Source organism: Oxyura jamaicensis, chromosome 7 (genome assembly GCF_011077185.1).
Source record: "Oxyura jamaicensis isolate SHBP4307 breed ruddy duck chromosome 7, BPBGC_Ojam_1.0, whole genome shotgun sequence".
Lineage (NCBI taxonomy): Eukaryota > Metazoa > Chordata > Aves > Anseriformes > Anatidae > Oxyura > Oxyura jamaicensis.
Window position 1 is genome coordinate 28,834,519 of NC_048899.1, and position 21,203 is coordinate 28,855,721.

General features: G+C 49.8%; 1 protein-coding gene across 2 annotated transcripts in view; it reads left to right on the forward strand.

Annotated features, from left to right (window-relative positions):
- IGFBP2 (insulin like growth factor binding protein 2) overlaps positions 1–21,203 on the forward strand; it is an 82,066-nt gene that overhangs the window by 27,648 nt on the left and 33,215 nt on the right. Inside the window, exon 1 of one of the 2 annotated variants that reach the window (XM_035331138.1) lies at positions 11,005–11,113. The exons of the other annotated variant lie outside the window; for it this stretch is intronic. Coding sequence (XP_035187029.1) covers positions 11,020–11,113 — 94 coding nt within the window. The 5' untranslated portion in view covers positions 11,005–11,019. Of the gene's footprint in view, positions 1–11,004; positions 11,114–21,203 lie in introns of those variants that run through there. 2 annotated transcript variants of the gene reach the window in all.

Consider the following 21,203-nt stretch of genomic DNA (forward strand, 5'->3'; position numbering starts at 1 on the left):
GGCTGGGGGCAATAAAGCGGGGGGACCCGCTGGCAGCGAGGGTTGTGGGGGATGCCCAGGGGCCGGGGCGGAGGTTGGGGTCCTAGGGAGGAAAAAGCCATAGCGCTGGATTTAGGGGGAAGCGTGGGGAGATGCGGCTGAAGGGGAGCCCTTCGGGGAGCAGGGGGAGGTGGAGGTGCACATCTGGGCTTGGTGGGGGAGTGGAGGCACCCCGAAGGGTGACCGATGCCCCAAAGGTACCGGACCATGCACTCCCCGGTGGGCAAGGGCTGGCTGGGAGGCTGCGATGTGGGGACCCCCATCCCCATGGCCAGCTGCCCAACGGAGCCCACCGCAGAGGTTGGGACCCCCTCTGCCCCCCATCCCAGGCACTGGGTGCCGGGGAGAAGCGGAGCATCCCGGAGCACGCAGCCCGAAGGACGGGACGCTACAGGCTCCCGACCTGTTGCTGCGATTGCTGCGGGAGGCAGCTCTCCCGGGGATGCCGATACACGGGTTTGTGAGCGCCTCGGCTCTCGCTGATCGAGAGGGAGAGACAGAGAGAGAGGGATAAAGAAAGACCGGCGGCGCAGGGAACTTTGCGCGTCGCAAGCTGCTGCTTCGCTGCAGCGAGTGCGGCCGCTGCGGTCCTGCTGCTGTCCCCCTCCTCTGCCCGGCTGCAGAGAGCCGGGAGCCCGGAGAACACGCGGATGTGAAATCCTGCTCGGCTAGAGAATGTGGGTGTCAAGGGAGTGAATTTTACACTCTCCAGAAGAAGCCAAGGGCATTTAGATTTAAGGGATCTGGCGCTGACTTCAGGCTTGTGCTTTTGGAAGAGGTTGGGGGGAGGGGGGGGGGGAACACTGCAGAGATGGGTTAAGAGGTGATTTTCTGAGTTAACGCTGCCTTTTTGATTTTATGGTCTTTTTTTTTTTTTTTTTTTTTTCAGAATTTTTACATTACTTCACCGAATGTTTTGCTTGATTTTCCTCTCCTTACTCCTTTACAATGCATGTGAATTTGACCATATCTCTGTGTGTATGTAACACGCACACACTCGTATATAAATAGCGCAGTTTAAGAACACTTTAATGTATGTGGTGCTCTGTAATGTCCATAGGGGGTGAATAATAAAAATACTGGCACATCTTTAACCAGCATGATGTGAAACATGCAGCTGGAATATTCACAGTCGAGCACATCTTGGCAGAGGAGCTTGGACATCCAGAAAAGGGTTTGCTCTCTTCAGATTACAAAACTTTTAACAGGTTGTTGTAGCCATTAAAAAAAAAAGAAAAAAAAATAGAGAAAAAAAGAAAAAGAAAACAACCCACAACAAAAACAAAACCCCAATCCACCAGCTTCACTTGATGCTCTTCTGTTCAGGCTCACATCTCTGCTTCCATCTGCAGCATGCCTGCAAAATATATACCAGGGAGAGTTTGCTTTTCGTTCAAAGCAGTGACAGGGAAAGCAGTCTGGCACCCGAAGCGCAGGGATTGGAATTCCCTTTCAAATGCTGATGTCAAGCTTGTTTCACCAGTGCCCCGAGAGCAGGTTTTTGCCTGCAAAAGGCAGGTGTTGAGTCTTTTTTTTTCTTTTTCTTTCTTTCTTTCTTTTTTTTTTTTTTTTTTAAACATGCTTAAAGGTATTTGCCCTTTTTCCCCTTTCCAGCTTGAAAAGGCTCCTTTGGCTGATTGAGGACTGGAATGCAGAGCTCGTGCTATTCCTAAATTAAGAGGTTGGCAAGTTTTTTTGTCCCTGATGAGAGGCAGAAGGATTGCCCAAATGAAACAAGGAATAAAACTCTGCAAATTCTCCTGCTGTGGCTCCAGCATTGTTTAGTCTTCCACTTAGGTCTGTAAAGCCAATCCTGAAATGGTTGTAGGCGGAAAGTAACATAAACCACCATGTAGCTAGGAAGCAGGGGATGTTGCTCATTGCACAAGAGGCTTTGGGTATTTTGAAGATGTTGGGAATGTTGGAACAAAATAGCAGCAGTCTGTGGAAATCAGGCTGAGAACCTCTACCTCCTCGGGGAGCCGGGGGCACGAACTCCTGCTGATGGAGGCAGCGAGATGGAGGCTCAGCACCTCCAGGGATCAGGGCCTCTTAAATAGTTTTGATGCCACTGGACCACACTGTTTTACAGTTTATTTCAGGTCATCGTGTAACAAACTTTACATGCTGCTGACTGAAGCTGCCTGCACATGGGACAGAGGGTTGTTATTGTGCGCGAAGCTCTCATGCCAGTCTCCAGTGTATTTATTTATTCCTTCAGCATGGCAGGGAGATCTGCGCACCATTTTAAGGCTGAGTAATGGGCTGGGCACGTGGAGCAGAGTGAGGACGGCCTGTACATCACGTTAGCACTCGTGTCCCTGTCCCCGATAGCCATCTTCTGTTCTAAGCAGGTCTGGGGTGGCCCAAGACCCAAGAGGAGCTGGACTCAGAGCCAGCTTTGAGAGGCGTTTCGGGTACCATGGGATACCCAGTCTCATGCTGTCAGCCCTGCAGAGAGCCAGCCCCAAGAAACAAGTTGGTGATTTTTCTGTTGGATCAGTGACCTGACCTGGCTGAAGGCTTGGCGGGGTGCTGGTGCTGCTCCAGGGCAAACAGTGGGAGCTGTGCTGGAAGGTGGAGCAGGGCAGAGCTTTGCAGTGTCAGCAGATGGCCCAAACTGTCTTGCTCGAGTTAGAGGATAGCTGAAGAACATCAATTTTCTCCTAATGGAGACAATGCCCAAGGATTAAAACTTGTCTCTCAAAGAGTTTTGCAAAAGTGACCAATTAGGGGATTTTTTTCCCTTTTGGCAGTGCGGTTCAGGTGGGTCTGTAGTACTGTTTCACTGTGTTGTTAGGATATTTGTACTAATTGAGTGAGATGCCCCTCTGAACCCACTGCTGGCTGCTGAGTTCTGCTTCAGAATCCCACTTTTAATCAAAATAATTGTGTTCTTCAGCCCATGCTACTCAAGGCAATCTTTCCAAATGGAAGGAGAGCTGAGTAAAGACCATGTCCACAGGCAAACTTGAACTTGCAGGGCTGGGGCTGTCTCCTTCACCTGGTCAGGGACTGCCATGGAACAAAACCAGCGTCAAAACAGTTAACTGTTAGAAGAGCAGCTCGTTCTAACATCCAGCTAAAATTCCTATTTGGGTAGCCCCAAATGCCACACATCCTTCCTTATGGGTCAAATGTCAAAACCTCCATTTCCCCTTGGCAGGCAGCTGCTAAAAGACAGTTTAATGTATTGCTCCAAAACACAGAAGACTCTGAGGCTGGAGGTAGCATAATATAAGTGGAATTTTAACAGCAACTTGAAAACCATGCCAGCAATGCTATGACTACATTTTTCACATCCACTGAATTGCCAGGAAGACTTCTGGTTCTCTCCAGCTTTTCTAGGGAAATGAAGCATTTGTCATCACCTACACGTGCGTGTGTGTGTGTCTGTCCTTCCCCCATAGCTTCTGCCCCCTCAGTCGGTGTGACCAGGTCTGACAGAGCCTTGGAGGTTGTGAATTTGCTGCATTGCTAAAAGCGGGTGAGATGCAGAGGAGATCCCTTCTGGGAGCATCCCCCTTGCTCTGCGCCAGGCACCTTTTGAGGTGGAAGCGCACGGGCATAGGAGAATTTCATGGTGAGTGCTGCAACCAGGTGTTCAGCCTGGCTTGTGCAAGCTTGGGCGTTACAGGACATCAGAGAAAAGAGCTGCAAGAAGCCAGTCCGCTGTGTTAATATCCCTGCAGCCGCTGCTGCAGCTCTGCCCCAGCTAAACTGAAGGGCTGCAGAGCTCTTTGTTGTGGAAGAAGTTATTACAAGTGAAATGCAATTAATAACAGGTCTGAGGGTGATACGTGAATGAGAAAGCATACAGCTCGCCTGTCCTTGTTGCCTCTGGGGCTTTGCCAGTAGATGGACTGGGTTTCCAAGCTCTTTTGCAGCAGCTGTGTCTGGTCAAGGACTAACCCCATCAGGTCCTGGGCCGGTTGTCATCTTTAAGTATGAAGATAATAAATAACACCTTGTGGAGCAGCTTCTTGAAAATAATGCTCCCCCAGGCCCAGGCCCACTGGTGTTTGCTGTGGTGGGGGTGATAGTGGTATGAAAATGGTCTGGAGGGAAGGGGGAGTCTGGGAGGATTTCAAGGCTCTGGCCCAAAGGAGAAATGTGTTTTCATGCTGTCCCTTGGCAAATGATCTGTTTCCTTCTTGCCCTTTGCAGTTGTTTCCTTTCCTCTGGGTTTCAGGCTCATGCTCGCTGAGCGTGGTATTTGTCAAGGGAAGAGCGAGAAGCCCCGTCTGTGAGAAAATCCATGTCGTTTGTTTTATCCACATCCAGGAATTGAGCCGAGATAAACAATTCAGGAGGCAAAGCAGCAAAAGATGGAATGCGAGAGGTGTATTTGTGTTTGGCTCTGGGCTAGATCTGGCTGCAGCATTAGCTGGGGTTGATGTGTCCGACCGATGAGCTGCTGGCATCACTGCCCACAGACACAACCGGGTTTGGGAGAAGAGGGTTTTGTCTGGTGGCCGGCAGCACTTCTGTGCCTGTTCTTCCAGGGTGTTCAGCACAAAGGGGCTAAGTGGAGCAGAAGTTGCCCTGAGGCCTGTGTGCATCTCTGCTTGGAGTGGGCTACTCCAGCTTTCTGGGCATGGTTACAGCCCATCTCCCTGCTGGGTCTCCGATTTGTTTGGGGAAAGCCTTTTGTTTGAAGTCAGCAGAGTAAGATGAAGGGCAAGGTAACATGTGAAGATGCTTTTAAAGCATTTCTGTTACACTAGGAGGACTGAGCTCAGGCGTGTACTGAGTTTCCAGATGTTTCTCCCTCTTCCATGGGAAGGTGCTGCCCAAATGAGCGTGCATGTAGCCACTTTGGAGGGTGTCCTTTAACAGCACATATTGAACACATTGGGCTCTGCTTTCCATCATGGTGTTGCTGACTGTTTGCATCTGCCAGAGAGGCATGTGTGTCCTCAGTGCAAGACCGAGGCTTTACCAGATGGCATTAGTTTTGCTGAGAAAGCCACCTTAGTCCCCCATGCCTGTTCCTTTGCTATGTGCCATGCAACACCATGATGGCTCACGTGTGCAGAGTAGGCCAGGGGATTTGGAGGCTAAAAATGGTGCATGTTCTGGGAGTGCACCTGGGAGAGAAGAGAAACCCAGGCTTTGGGTGCTGGCATGTCATGCAGATTTTTCTTGGCTGCCTTTCATCCCCGCTGAGCTGCTCTCATGGCAGTCATGCCCCACTCCCTCCCTGTCCCAGTGCACATCCCTGTGCTCTGTCATGTGGGCCTTGGTCCTTGTCTGCTCCCTGGGCAGGCCGTGATGAGGCATTAACCAACAAAATCTTCACTTTTCTGGCAGGATGAGTTTAGCTCCCTAAATCCGTATGGGATCAGCAGAATATTGATGCAAGGGACATGGTAGGAGCCCAAGGTCAGGCCCTGGGGTACAGGAAAAGGGGGAGCAGGGCCCAATGTGTGTTTGGAGTCTGTGTCCATCCTGCTGGAGCTGTCCCACTGGGCATGGCCCGGCTTTGTGTAGGTGCTCGCTGGGGAGATGGCACCAGTGTGCCTGTGTGGGGCACCCAGCCTTCTGGGCAGAGGACATTCGAGCCCACATTTCCCTGCTGTCCCACAGCCACCCCGAGCTGAGGAGCTGTGGGGTTGGAGGGCAGAACGACTGCAGGTGCTTAGTGAATCTAGCCCCACTTGTTTTCCTCCAGCCAAAAGACTAGATTGAACGTTCCATCCTATCAGTGTTCCCACAAAGAAAAACTGCCTTCAGCAGACCAAACCTCTGGCTGAAATATCTCTGCCCACCTTCAGCAGATGCCGCCAGCAAGCTGGGAGGCGTTCGACATTCATGAGCTGTCCAAGTGTGCCCTAATTAAACACGTGAGCTGACATCTCATTACACACGGACGTGGCGCGGTGCTTATCCTGGGCGAAGGCTGAAGGGAAAAAGGGGTTAGAGCATACTTATTGCAGCCTTACAGCAGCTCAGCGTTTGACAGCCTGGGCTCCGTTGTTCTAACTGCAGAGCTGTGTTGTAGTTGGTGTTCTGCCCTACACGTATTTAGCTAGATAGCAGTGGGAAGATAAAAATCTCTTGCTGCGTCAGCTTGTGATAGAAAGAAATTGTTTTAGAAAGGAAAGGGTCAGTAATCACATGCCTTTCTTATGGGCTGGAATACGGAAAAACATCAGGTCACTTTTATAAGCCTTAATCTATCTTTTGACATTGCAGCTTTTATTCTGAAGAAAGCCGCACTGTGCCTCTTGGCTGGTAAGGGAACAAGTTCACTGCCTGGTGCTCTCTGTAGTCAAAGATCCCATTAATTCTGCCGGCTGCGAGGAACGATTTCTTGGTATTTCATTCTGGGCTGTAATTGAGAGTGACACAAAGCGCTGGTGGGAATTGGACTGTGTTGAAATCCGTGCTTTTCCTTACAATTTTCTGCAGATAGAACAGCTCAGGTGGGATGAGGGGATTTTTAATGCTCTACTCTTGAAATTAATAATGTCTCCACCACCTTACTGTCTGGAGGATTGTTGAGAGGAGTTTCTGTGCCTCCTTGCATCTTGTCCTTGTAGCCAGGTAATGCAGCGTACCTACAGCAGTGAAGTGCTGTTGCAATCACTTGCATGACATCTATGGGAGAGTCCCAAAGCCCTACAATGCAAGGAAAATTCATTAAGCAATGCCCAATACTTCTGATCGAGACCACAGCAAATTTCCCTGGAAGATCTTGGTTTTCAGATTTCAGTCAGGGCAGTATGTTCTCAGCTCTTCTGGTTGATACTAAAAGACCCAGTCCATGCTAGTGGGCTTCTCTTGGGTTGGCAATCAGGTTTACTGATAACCTTCCCATGTTTTCCCCTTGCTGTTTTAAAACTAGGAAGGGGTGGGCATCTGATGCCCATGTCCCTGGAATGTTTGCTTTTCGGTCTTGGGGGCACTGGTGGGTGAAGTGAGTTGTAGAAAGCATTTTTGTGGTTTTTGGTGTCCTTTTTGGTGCCTCCAGTGAGGATGTGTGTGTCCTCCAGTGTGGTGTGTCTCCTGGAGGCAGAGCTCTCTATTTCAGAATTCCCAAATTTTACTCTGAAGGGGAGCAGTACAGACCCTAAGTGGTCCCAGAGAAGGCAGAAGAGCAAAAGCAGAAAAACTGGCCGGAATTTGATTTTTTTTTTTTTCCTTTTTTTCATCTGGAAAATTGCTCGGGGGTGATTTTCTATTTGAATTCATGAGGGTTTGTCTGCGGCGCTGGGGGCGAGGTGCGCGGTTCAGCTGTGAGCTGAGCTGGAGGGAGGCGCGGGGTTTGCAGCCAGAGCAATGGCAGGCCTCCCACGCAGCCCATGTGGAAACGCTCGTCTCTCGGTGCGTTCGGCGAGCGGGCTGCTTGCCTCCATCTGCTGCCGTTTCATCTGGCACTTCAAAAGCAAGCAGAAACAGGGAGAGGGACTCAGGTTTCGCATGAGGAGGAGGAGGAGGAGCAGGAGGGGTGGCCGGAGTGGGGCCCTCATCCATCCTCCTGCACTGTTGGGTTCGTGGTGGGGCTGTGGCCTGTATCTATGGCCAGGCTGTGGAGCTGATGATATTGTGGACAATCCAGCACGGCAGCTGGGAGATGAACCTCGGTGGCTGGGTTAGGAGCTCCCTGAAGTGCCTTGGTTTGTGTTCTCTGGGTCTCGGCCACCAGAAGGGTAGGCTGTGTGGGTTGTAAGGTCAGGGTGGTTGGCCACAGTGGCATTTCTGTTGGCGGTGAGGCTAACCCAACAGCCCTGTGGCTTTCCATGGTGCTTTTCTGTGCCTTCTGGTCCTCCTCACTCGCCTTGCAGAGCCTTTTCCAAAGGCAAATTCCAGTTACCTGGATGAATCGTGTCGTTTCTTGGGGACACTTGTCAGGGGTGCTGCAATTTGCCATCTGCACAGCAGCTGCTTTGCTCTTCTAGCTTTGCAGTTGAACTAGTGAGAGGAAAATGCTGAGCAATAACACTGCAATGAGTCTTACCACTGCTTTCTGAGGGTTGGAACAACTGCTCCAGCATCCATCCGAGGTTCTGGCAAGGCACCTCGTAGTCAGACTGGTCAAGGACAACGGTCCTGTGGTAGAGCCTTTTCTTTCTGGCACAGATCACTAACCAAGGGCCATGAGTTTGATACAATCCTTGATGTGTAGAGGGTCCTTACCCTTCACCTGAACATAATATGAACCAGATTGATGAAATGGCAGGGAAATCAGTGCTGTACCCTCTTGATCCAACTGTGGTGTGAATAGTAAATCATCTGGGGACACTGGGATCAGGAGGCCTGAAGCAATGCATGGACATAGAAGGGGATCTTCTCCTTTATCCATGGTGAACAAATCTGCCTCCATATCTTGTGCAGAGGTGATTTGAGGAGGATTTTGTTTAAACTGTTAGAAATCCCAGTCTGTTATACGGGACATTTGAGGCAGAAAATGTGGGTTCCTGGTGGTGTTTAGGGAATCTGGCCATTTTTGGGACTGGATGGTGGGACAGCACCAGAGGTGTTATTTGAGGCTAACCCTCTAACCCATCACTAAATTTAAAGAGCAGTCCAGATTTTTTTTATTTTTTTTTTAAGACTATGGCAAAATGGTGCCTTCTTACACAATAGATTGGCTCCCTGTGGGTATTCTGAGTCATTTTGTTGTTGTTGTTGATTTTAGTGACTGAAATAAGTTTATTCCATGCTTTTTTTCCTTGCCAGACCCCACAGACCCTGTCACCCCCAGCTCACAGGGAGCAAGACAGATTCCATTAATTCTTGTGCATTATTGAGGGATTTTGGTCGATGGGATTCTTGCCTGAAATTTCTCTGTGGAGGAGCCTGGCTTCCCACTGACTGCAGATGGGACCCAAAAACCTCAGCCTCCTAGCAGGCCCAGTGGAGCTGTAGGAATACATTTTTTAGTGTGTCCAGGAAAAAATTGGTACCCTGCTCCCTTCAGGGCACCTGTCATTGAGAGCATGACCAGGGCTGGGTGGGTGGAAGTGTTTGGTCTGCAGGGCTTTGAATGCTGTCAAACTGCTTGATTTTGGAGATCCGGCAGGTCTCGACCTTTGTGCACATGACTGGGGCATGTCTGGTCTGGGGGCACTGGGAGGAATTTGGCACAGAGCCCTGTAAGGCAATGGTCCTATTTAGTAAAGCTCGGGCTGTGGGAGTTGGTGCAAGGAAATCACAACATCCGCTTGGGTTTCTGCAGTCTCTGTCCTGGGGGCCAGTCGAGTGTTGAAGGAGGCCACAGGAATCCTGCTCGTGACCACAGCCAGATTAATGGCTATTTTGGCAGCTTTTCAGGAGTGAGGAATTTGGCCACTTTCATAATAATGGCTAGAAATTCCACATGAATTAATTAGTTTTATTACAGGACATGTCCTTCCTGCTCCTCCAGGGCTGCCTGAAACACTGAACTCATTACTTGAAGAAATGAAAATAGTACTAAAAATAAGAACTGGTATCCCAAGTCTTTGTCAGGAAACGTGCAGAGTACACCGACATCTTCTACCAGACGTACTTCCAAAGCTGTGGCTTTTGGCCAGGTGAGATCTGAACCCAAGTTTTAGATCAATTGCAGCCAATAAAATGCCCCAGCCTGCTCTACAAGGGTGTCTTCTCTCAGCCTCTTGGCCTCTGCTCAGCTTACGCCATTCATCTAGGCTTTTTAATTACTCTGCACTTTCAGTTTTTTGTAGCGTTCACATCTGACCCTTGGATGTTTTATGGTGGAGGCCGTGCACCTTCAGCTGTCTCCCACCTCTGTGAGGAGTTTCCATAGTGCTGTTTGTGCCTTGCGAGGACCCTATTTGTATCTGTGGTAGGAAAGTGCTTGGAAACACCCATGGGAAAGGGTCCTCTGCAGTTGAGTTTTGGTCAAGGGACTACCATAAAAATTATAGCACGTGACTTTGGAAAGAGCTACTCAAGAGTAGCCAGAATAACTGTGGACAAAGTAAATATTTTGGGAGCCCAGAGCTGATAACTTTCCCTTGCTTACGTTTGTGGGGAGTCTGTCTGTAAATACTTACCGCCTTTCACGTAGCTTTTTAAACAAATGTACTCAGTGGACTCAGTGTGCTCAGCTTTATTTGAATCTCTTTTTTAGAAGCACTGATGTCCTGAGATTTCCCTGTTGGTAAGGGGCAGGTGTGCAAAGTGAGCCCTGCTTGCCAGTCATTCCAGTGTTTGCTTTATGAATATTGCTTCAGATACCTGTGTATGGACAGGGGGTTCTCCATTTGAATCTAAAGGTGGAGCTGAGGAGCTCCACCTTTGTGGACCAGGGCTTGACTTGCTTGCTTTTTTTTTTTTTTTTTTTTCTCCCATTTTGGAGCTGAACATGGCAAAACTGACCAGGGAGGTGATCAGGTTCCTGCAGGTCCCACTGCACAGAAAGTGGCTTGGTTTGTGCTCAGGCCTCTTGGGAACTGTGACTCTCATCCTACAAGGACTAAGAGCAGCTGAGGTGACAACGGATTAATCACAAATCTTTCAGCTTTAACAAAATTTGCCTGTTAGAAAAGTGTAAAAAAATGATAATGCAGAGAGCTTTCTTCTAATCTCAGCTGGTTGGACAGCTTCCGACTTTCTAGTAATGAATGTTATTGATTTCAGTCATTGCTTACCTCTGTTTTGTGTTTATTCTGCCTTTTTATCAGTCTGATTTCAAGGATTTGTTACCTTAACCCCGTGGCCATTGGGCTGGCCCTTCGTGTCCTGAAACAGACCTTTGCGAATTCAGACCGTGCTGAAAATGTTTGGGCAGTGGGGATATGACCTGGCAGCAGACCAGGCTGGCCAAAGGTCCATCAGGCCCATAATCCTGCCTTAGGTGGTGGCCAGTAAATTGGGAATTCATGGAAAGGGTGAGTATGAGGTGAGCCTTGCCTGGAGCTGCCCTCCTGACTTCTAGCAGTAGGGCTTCAAGTGCTGGGGAAGCAAGCAAACCCTCAGCTGTGTACGTGACTGCTGTGCCTTGACGCATTGGGTAGGAAGATCTCCATGCATAAGACCAATCTGGAGTTGCTCTTACAAACCCAGTTTGCTACCTGCTGTCATCTCTCATCGCTTCATGTGTCTGGGAGCAGCAGCTACGGTGAGAAGGGAGGTCCCATCCAGGAGGTGTCCTGCCCTGGCGGTGATCTGCCCAGGCAGAGCCAAAATGTTCCAGCTGACATAAAATCTGTTCCCCTCTGAAATGCAGAGGCCCCCTATAAATATTTAACTGAGTCTGCTTTTTTTTTTTTTTTTTTTCCCAGTTCTTTTTTTTTTTTTTCCCTGTCCATGTGGGGATAATTGCCTGAAAGCATAACCTGTTCATGGCATCCCATGATGAGGCTGCATTTTAGGCAGCTGAATTATGCATCTTGCTTGTCTCCCGTCATCACTACCCATGTTCAAGTCTGCCATTGAGCTATGCGTTGAGTGTGTGAATGCTCCTGTGGGAGTATTTACAATCCACTCTGGACTGTCCACTGCCATAAAAAATTATATTTTCTGCAGTAAGCTCTTGCAGCTTTTCTCTCGAAGCAGTCCATTGTGGATGCCATCAGATTGAGGAGATATTTTTAATGGGAGGAATTCCCCAAATTTCTCCATGAAAAAGCTGTTAATGATCTGCATGGCGGAAAGCATCTGCAATCAGCAGGGTGAGGAAGGCATCCCTGTGAGCGGGCAGCATCCTGGGCTGTGCTTTGGAAATCCCTGCAGCCGTGGGCTGAGCAGTGTCAGCAGCAGGAGCGGGGCAGGGCTGGGTTGGGCTGGGCTGGCCGCCTGACGCCAGGACCTGGGCTTGTTGTGCAAGGCTTGGAGCTTGCAGTTTGCCCTGCACGGGAGTTACCTCGAGCCTGTTGCACCTTTTTTCTCTCCAACCCTGCAGGTGTGCACAGTGCCTGGAGGGCAAACAGCAACAGCCTGTGCCTCCAGGCAAGGCAAGAGGGATGGGGACACCAGGGACGAGGTGCTGTCCTGATCGGAGAGCTGGAATTTGGGCTTGGGGTGCTGGTTTTGTTGCAAGAGCATTGCCACGATAGCATACAAAGTAGGATCATGGGCTATCGCAGCCAAAAATGGAGCAAATGTGGGTTTTCCCATGGCGGCAGCGGTGAGCAGCTGCACTTCAGAGCAGGAGACGTGGCATTGGTCCCCTCATTGCTGAACCTGCACTAACGCGGTGCAGTGCTGCTGTCGTGCCCCGGCTTGTGGCGTGGCTGGGTTTGCTGTTTTGGGCTGGTGAGTCAGACCCTGGGCAGCCCTAGGCCAGTGCTGCAGGTTCGCCCTTTTTCCATGCATCTGTTCAGAGGCAGCCTACTTTGCCCGGGCACTGAGCAGAGGAGCCTGACCTTCCCCAAAAACCCCAACCCTCATACAGGGACCTCGGTGCAGGTTTAGACACCAAAGTTTGGGCAAACACATTTTGTGGGGCTGCCTGGAGGACTCCTGTCTCTCTTGTGTAGAGGGACGTACCCAGGAAGCAGAAATAGCAAGTGACTAAATGTCACGGCTACGTTCCTGCTGTCAGAACAGAACTCCCTATTTTCTTTTGACTGCAAAAATTAACTTCCCCTTTCCCCTCCTGGAGTGGGCGAGCTGGCTGCCCGTGGCCGTGCCCTCTCTGCGGGTATGCAGGACGGCTCGAGTCAGCCTGAAAGGAAAATGCTCCCGCTGCGGGCTTTTCACTGCCCGGCTTCTTTCTGAAAAAAACGTGCAGGGCTTTTGCTGGCCCTAGTGCAGAGCTGTAGCTGGAACAGGGTACGGCGGCCTCGTTTTGGAGCTTGTCTCAGTTTTGGGCTGCTCTCATCCCTTCTGCATCCACATTTCTTAGACTAAAACTGCCTGCGAGGTGCTCCGCTGTTGAACACTACAGAAACCACGGTGGTGCCACGCATGGCATGTGCTGCCTAGTTTGAACATGCCGGGGTGAAGAAACCTCTGAAAACCTCCAATGCAAAATCCCCGGGGATTTTTTGGAATTTATTTTGATACTCTTTCCAACAGCAGAAACCTGGTCTTCTGTGGGATGAGAGCCTGGTGGGTGAGGAATGATCCAGCAGCTGCATGCAGAAGCCAAGAGCTTGGTCCCTGTTTGCAGAAGGCTTCTGGGGGCCCTCGGGGATCTCCTTGGTGCCGAGAGGGAAACACACCGTTATAACCATGCTGATCAACATGTTCACCCCAGTCCCCCCGGTGCCTTCTTTGTTAGCTGCTGTTTTTATCCCTACAACCTTGTACATTCTTCCCATTGCATCTTTTTTTGGTCAGCAAGTTTATTTTCTTTCTTCTATAAAGTACTGTGCTCTCGTCCTCTCCCTTCCTCTTGCTGCGCTTCTGCCAGCCTCGCCTTCCCCCCCTGCGCCCACTCTCGGGTTCACTTTGCATATTTTCACCCAGGTGCTGGCAGCTCATTCGGACCCGTCTGGCTCGGTGGAGACCTGCTCAGACCTGCAGCTGGCAGGGTCCGTCCCGGCGGGGTGGGAGGGTTGGGAGCAGAGAGCTGTGGCCGCACGCTTGGGAGCTGGGGAGGCGACACCTCTGGTTCTGCTGTGTGGTGGGATCCATGCGCTGGGTCCTACCTTGGTGGCTGGGGCTGATCATCTTCGTTTGGCTGACATAAAGGAAAAAAAAAATGAACAGCACAAAGCTGAAAGAAGAAAAAAAAATACACAAAGCTAAATAAATGAGCGAAATCTCAGTTTTTATTCAAGCAACTTTGAGGTATTGGGGTTACTCTTTGAGAGCCTAAAGGAACATTAAAAGCTTGCAAAGATGTTGAGGGAGGCCAGAAGAAAAACAAAAACAAAAAAACCTCCCATCTGAGAATTTTTAAAGAAAAGGAAATCAGCCATACTCTCCAAATGGCCCTAAATAGCCAACCACCAGCTTTTCCTTTGCCTGAGATGTAAACGCTGTCTGTCTTAGGTCCCCCATTCAAACTCTGTGGTCTTTCCAAATGATGATACTTGAGGTCATGGAAGTCCACCAAATCCAGTCTCCAGACCATGCACCTGAATGCTGTAGCCATTTGGTAGCTTTTATTTGTATTGTTTTTCCAGTTTTTGCTGAAATTGTGCCACAAGTGTACCTCCTCAGTGGAACTGCTGGTACTTAGGCTCCGTCCATCCCACCAGCCCTGTTACTGACCATGGCCTTCTATTTCTTTTCCTTCTAAAAACACCAAAAAGAAGCTTGATGTTTCACCATAAGCAGACCTTTTTGACCTACCAAACAGAATAAACCCCAGAACATTTCTGTATGTCCAGTTTTATTTCCACTTTTCTTTCTTCCAGGTCATCAGCCAAGCCAAAAGACCCCATACAGATGCCACATATTTGCACAGTCCTGGTCTCTGTGCAAACTCAGAGCTGCTTTATAAAAATGTGTACAAGCATTTTAACTACCTTGATATTTTTCTACTCGCATTTGGAGAGAGACCATCTCCTTTTGTTGCAGCTGTCCTGAGATGAGATGTTTTAGTCCTGGCTCTCCCCCTCCAAGAGCAGGGCAAGGAGAAAGACCATCAAAAGCTAGGGAGAGGGCAGCACGATGGTGAACACCAGTGGGACTTGAATGTCATGTTCAAGCTATATGAGAAGGTTTTCCTGGGGCTGTCGTTGACCCTCTGGATGGGTACACCTGTAGTCATTCCCTTTCTCTCCCTCCTACCACCTAAACGAGGGATTCCTGAAGGCCCATCCCAAAGCTGGGGTGGGTGGCTTGGTGCTACACGCAAATCCTGCGCCCGGGCTGCTCTTGCACCTCTGCCCATCCCGTCCAGAGGCTGGGGGCAGCCCTGCACAGGAGCTGCTCCGGTTTGGGTTGGCGGGAGGGCTGCCGAGGCAGCGGCCCTGCGTCTCCTTGCTCTTTATTCCTGTTACCTGGGGCACTGTCTGTCTCCTCAGCATGCAAATTACCCTCTGCTTTGCATCTCCTGTAATTCAAACCGGTGCAAATTGCTTTCCTCTGCTGCCGATATCCGTTTTCTGACCTAGCGTTTCTGCTGTCGTTGAGTTTTGGCCTTCACCCTTTCGGGGCTGGCACCCACTGAACCCGGCTGAGAAAGTGGCCCTTTGTGCCGAGCTCTTTGGAGGAACTGGGGAGCTTTGCCTTCCCTGCTGCGAGCCTTTTTGGCCAGCGAACGCCTGCCCTGTTCTGGTGGGGAGGGATTTCGGGGTGAGGGGGAGGTGAGAGCAGAGCAGAGCGCTCCTTGTGCTCGAAGAAAAATGATGAATGACTCTCTTGTGCTTCTGAACAAAACCAGGAAATCAGAGGGGGGGGAGGGAGAAAAAAAAAGCAAAAAAAAAAAAAAAAGGAGGAAATGAGAAACAGTAAAGAGGCCTCCCCCGCCTTCATATAAGCAATCACTCCACAGCATCTGGAGCCCAGTAAAAGGGCCGTTCCCAGGAGCTCCGGCACTCGCCAGCCACGCAGATCTCCTCCACGGGGCTTGCTCTGCTGCCTGCCCCGCGCACACCGCTGCGGGCAGACCTGAGCTCCGTCTCGGCAGCCATCGGCACCAGAGATGCACGTGTCTGCCGGGGCTGGATCCGGCCCCAGGACACGGTTGCATTGCTGTCGGCGCAGCCAGAGCACCCGATATGGTGTTTATGCTGGCGGGCTGCCCTACGCCGGCGTCGCGTTACAGCGGTGCGGGCAATACGATCCTCGATCCAGCCTGAAATCTGCTGGAGCGGAGTCGTCCCTCCCGCCCTCTGCCCCCAAAATGTTTTAGGCTGTAGATGTAGCAGGGGTGAGACCAGAGCGGGTCACCATCCCATCACGCTTTGGATCTGGTTTAAGCTTCCTCAAGCTGGAGTTAGCTTAGATCGGGTTTCTCGATGTGCTACTTAGTTAAATTGAGGTGGGCATATGCAACTGCTGGGGGGCTGGAGGTGGTGGTATTCTGGCATGAGCTGCCCCTGCCACCTTGCGTGGCCAAGGAGAATCATAGAATATACAGAATCATAGAATATCCCGAGTTGGAAGGGACCCGCAAGGATCATCAGGTCCAGCTCCTGGTCTCTCTGCAGCAAGTGTTCAAGCAAAACTCTGCTGCAGCTTGCCGAGAGGTAGCCCCATGTGCTGAAGCATGCTGCCTTTCTGTGGCTCCCTTGGGAGGACCCCCTTTGCTGTTCGTTAAAGCACAAATCTGGGAGGCACCTAAACAGATGAGATTTTTAATTGGTGTAACCTCGCTGGTGCCGCAGGTGACACGTGGAACAGGCTGTCTGCAATGGGACAGCTGTCCCCGAGGGTGGCTTTAAAACAGCAGCGGCAGTTCCAGAAATAGAGACCCCACCAGGGAAGCTGCTCTCACCCCTTTCCAGCTGGAGACAATCTCGGCTGAAGCAGCTGAGCATCCTCACCATGCAGGCACAAGCACCAGCTGCTAATTTGGGTGTAGTTCTTATCCTTCTGTTGTCTCCATCAAGTCCCACCTGGATTTAAGAGTTAAACAGGGGGGTCAGCGAGTATTAGCTTGTTTCCTCCTTGTGGTAGGGAGGCTGTAGAGGAGTGCTTCTTCCCTTCTCTCCACCTGCAAGTCCCCTGGGTGTGTTTTACTTGCTGTCATCCTCAGGTCTGGGGATTTTCAGTATTTGGGGCTCTGTGGGAGGTTTCCTTGTAGCAGCAGCAATGCAGGTGTTGTGGACACTGTGCTCATGAATGCTTTCATTCCTGAAGCCCAGTGTTTGTATTTTTTTGCCAGGATATAGCACAGCACTTGTTCACCTGTTTGTGTGACCCTATGTTCATTCTTGCAAGCCTAGAGGATACTGTGCATGTCTGAAAAATGTATTTACAGTCCTGTGAGGGCGGGGGAGGGAAGGCCTCCTTTTGTGAAAAGGTCAGGCTGAATCACCGCCCTGTGTATCTGCAGGTGCTTTTGAAGTCCCCTCTCAGCACCTTGTGAACCAGAACAGATCCTGGTCCTGTTTCAGTCAGTGGGGCTTGGGCAGTGACCCCCGGGTCAGTTTTGGAGCAGCCCCTAAGCTGCACAAGTCTGGGGGCAGCAACCTAAGAGGCACCATCTGCGAGGTCTGAGCCATGTGCCCTCGTGGGTTCCTTCCTTAGCCGGGTCTGTGGGCAGCCTGGGGTGGATGGTGCTGCCCCAGCTCTTGTGGCCTCCTTACCAGAGCTGGGACGTGAAGATTTGGCAGCCCCCTCCGTGGCGAGGGGACCTCACACTCTGGCTAGTCCTGCAGGAACTTGTATCATCTCAGCCTGGTGAGTTTACCTTCTCTAGATGTTGCTTAACTAGAAACCCTGGGCTCGTTGGTGAGGTGATGGCTGTATTTTGGGCCTGAGCCCTTCCAATGAGCTGTGTCCTCTCAAAGGGAGAGAAATCCCTGTCTTCCTCAGGGAAAGCTCCTGAGGGAAGCTTTCTGTGGTTTCCATAACACCACGTGGAGGTGTCTCCATCTCCTGATGTCTTACTAATTTACCAGTAATGACTTTTTGAAGTTATTTTTAACAGGTGCATTGTGCAATTAATGGGCTTTTTCTTGGTGGCAAACAAGCTGTGTGAGGCAGGGATGGCGCTGGGGCTTGACCAGCGGACTTGCTGCTGCTCCGTGCTCTAGAAACAGTTCTTTTTTTTTTCCCTCTGCACCTCCTAGCCTGATGTATTGTTAGCCCCAACCCATCCCTAAGGGATTTGTTGCAGGACTGGGTCTTGCCCAATGCTGCCAGTTGCTGATGGGCTCTCCTGCATCCCCATGGATCTCGCAGTGCTGTGTGTGTGCCTCCACCATCCAGGCTAACTCCGAGTGAGAAGTATCAAACTTCAGTGGCCAAGAAAAGAGTGCTGACCTATTTTGGACACTTATTTATATTCAAGTTGCTTCTCGCTGTCTCTGTGAAAAAGCTGTTGTGACTCCAATGCTTTAAGTTCTCCCCTCCCATAGCTTTTGTTTCTCACAGGATATAATCTAGGACCAACATCTGTATTTTCCAGTAGTCAGAATAAATACCTTTTAAAATCTTTATTAAGTTTTCTGGATAAAGTAACACTTTTGTAATACACTCTGTAATAAAGTCTTTGGTTGTGTTGTTTCTCAAGCTTTACAGATTCTCTTAAAGTTTTTCCTCTAACCCAAAGCTTTCAGACCAAATTGGGGAAAAAGTTGAAAATGTCATTATTGGCTCTGGTAATGAGCCATGCAGGAAAGTCATCTAATGTAGGGTCAACAAAAAAAAACTGTGGAAAGCTGTTTTTAGTTTTGTTCAACTACAGTTTCCTTTAACTACACTTATTGTGTAGTCATTTTCCTGAAGTCTTCTCTTGAAAGATCTTATTGATGAAAATGGTTTCTTCTGTCTTGTTTTGACAGCTAAGCTATTCTCTAGCTTTCTGTGCTGTGGTTCACAGTTAATTTTTGGTGCCTTTTAAATGGAAACTGTAGTGTTTGTCACAACTGTATCACTGGAGTAATCATGAAACTTGAACGGCTTGGTCAGTGCAGCTGTGTGCACTAACTGTGGCGGGATACTTGTCCTGCATATTTTGACCTACTTATTACTGTGAACTGTAGGAATATAGGTTAGACAACCAGCAAAAAAATAATAATAAATAAAATGCTGCAGATGTCATCCATATGAATGATGGTTGTTTTAGTCCCCTGTATTTTGTTATTTTCTATTTCAGTGTAGGAACTTAGTGTATGTTTTTTCTTTAAGACCTGAAAGTGCAATGGTAAAAAATAAAAATAAAATCTGGAAACTGCTTGATTTATGGAAACTGCAAGCCCTTTGGCTTCACTAGGCAAGCTTGCAGATTCACTGAGCATACCAGCCTTATGGTTAACTAGCTGTGCCCTGAGTGCATCTGGTGATGACCAACTCCCAAAAGGTCAATGGAAGCTTTTCCATCATCTGTGTCTGCAGTTGAATTTGACCCAAAGTGCATCTGTGAAAAATTAGGGAAGTTTCCTCATTATACAGTCATGGTATGTGGTTTTAATGTATGTGTTCGTGTTTTTGGAGTGTATGTCATGAAATTAGTGAGATCACATGTACAGACAGACATGTATCTGTGTACATACGTGCCAACTGAAATGTCTCCCTGTGGCTGGGTTTGGGTAGTCCCAATGTGCCCTTGCAGGAGGGCTGGTGTCTTAGCATTTGCTCCATGAGCTCCTGGGGCTGATGGCTCTGTGGTTCCTGTCAAGTGGAGTTGCTCCATGAGTGTGGCAAGGGTGCCAGTGTCCCTGCTTAGGTATCCTTTGCATCATTTTATCAGGTCTGAGGCCACAATTTTTCTATACTGGAAGCTCATGAAGGTGTGATTTTTGTCTTTACTTTTCCTTAGCTTGAGCCCATCAATTCAATCTTTCGTACTTCTGCTCAGTGGTCATCTTGGTGCTGATGGTGCTGCTTACATGTGTGTTGGCTCCGCACCTTCCCCCAATGACATTTTGGTTTGCAGAATTTACCAAAAGCTGTCAGCAAAAAGATTCTGCAATTCCAAATAATCAATTCCTTTGATTCAGGCTTGGACAGAAATCTGAGCATTGGATGTTCTTCCCCTGTACTGCTGCCACCATATTTGTCTCCAAGCAGGAAGAATCTGATTAAATCACAGCACACCTCCATTAATGTGCAAGTGTGGCAGCTCCCTTAAGTTTCATATTAGCTGTATTTTTCATGTGGTGTGAGTAATCATGTTCACTCATCCAGAGGGCTGAAGAAAGCAATGTGCAGAGATTGCTGTATATGCATTTCAAAACTCCCTGTGGAAGACTGTTTAATTAGCTCTAATGAGCTGGCTGGTGTGCATACACGTGTGTGTGCTTTCACCACCTCTAGCTAACAGGATCAGAGGTGCTTGTGTGCGTCCCAGGTAAGTGGGATGAGTACGTGGGAGAGGTGTTTGTGCACTTGCAGACAGCAGGTCTGAAGCAGGCTTTACCTGTGTTCAACAAGTCTGTGCTGTAACAGACCTCCATCGTGGAGGTGAAGCACTTGGAAGCCAGGTTTGCTGTGGTTTCAGCCACTTAGGTGCGGCGGGATGGGAGCAGAGTGTCTTTGCTTGTCCCAAGAGCTGTCGGTGGCAGAGTCGCAGTAGGTCACAGGTGATGTGTGCCACTGAGGCTTTAATTAGAGGGAAGATGAACAGTCAGTGAGGCTGGGATCTCGGTCCTTGGGGCAGGTAACCACCACGGGCTTGGCACCTTGCTGCACCTCAGGTCTGCTCCCCTACCTGACTTCCATCGCCGGAGTCAGCCCCGAGCTGGCTGCGTGTAATTTGGCGTTCTCGCAGCGGTGATGGCCATGGGTCAGTGCTCAGCTTCCAGGAAGGACCAAGCTGGGTAGAGAGCCATGCTGAGAGGGTGGCCATTTTAATGAGGGATTTCTTTGTGCTTTTTTTAATTAACCTTTGTTTTCTGTCAAGAAAGCTGTCCCGAGGCACGACTTAGCAAGGCAAACATGCCTGGACAAAGGGAGCATTAAGCCTGCACAGAGGGAGGGGAGAGGGTTACACCTCTAATTACTTTGTGTGCCTGTAATTTTTTTCCCCTCTGGTGACTGATGGGTCATGAAAGGACTTGCCGGGGCTGGTGTGTGATTCACTGGGGCAGAGCACGTTCTCGGCTGATGCTGAGGGCTGTCTGGGTGCTCAGGGCAGGCAATGCCATCGCGCGGGTGTTGCTCACGCCTGAGTCAGCGCTTGTGCTGGGGATTGGGCTGTGGGAAGGAGATGGTCCTGAGCTGCCTTCAGGTGTCCGTTCCCCTAAACAGGAACACAAGCAGGGACAATGAATTGGGAGCCCACCCACCTTCCCCATGGGCAGTAGTCTCCAAACTGCCTGACCTGCCATCCCATCTTCTGGTCCTCGTATCTACTTGTGGAGCTCAGGGTAGGTATCTGTGCCCTCCTGAACCAAATGGGGTCAGAGGTTGGCCAGGAGGGGAGTGTTCATGGTGTTCGTGTGGGAAGCAAGAAAAGGGAGGAAGGGGAACTGGGGCAGGAGTGAAGGTAGAAAATAAGCAGTTGTGGGGTTGGAGTTATGGGGCAAGGAAGAGAAGCTGGGGCTGTCCAGGACAGGGGAAGGACTTTCAGAGTAGTCTGTGGACCTGGCCTCAAGGCCAACAGGTTCAGAGGGCTTGGCAGGGAGCTGGGAATCTGTATTTTAGGCAAACGGTGTGATGTGGAATTCAAGGAGCTCCAAACTCAGTGGGCTTATCTCCTA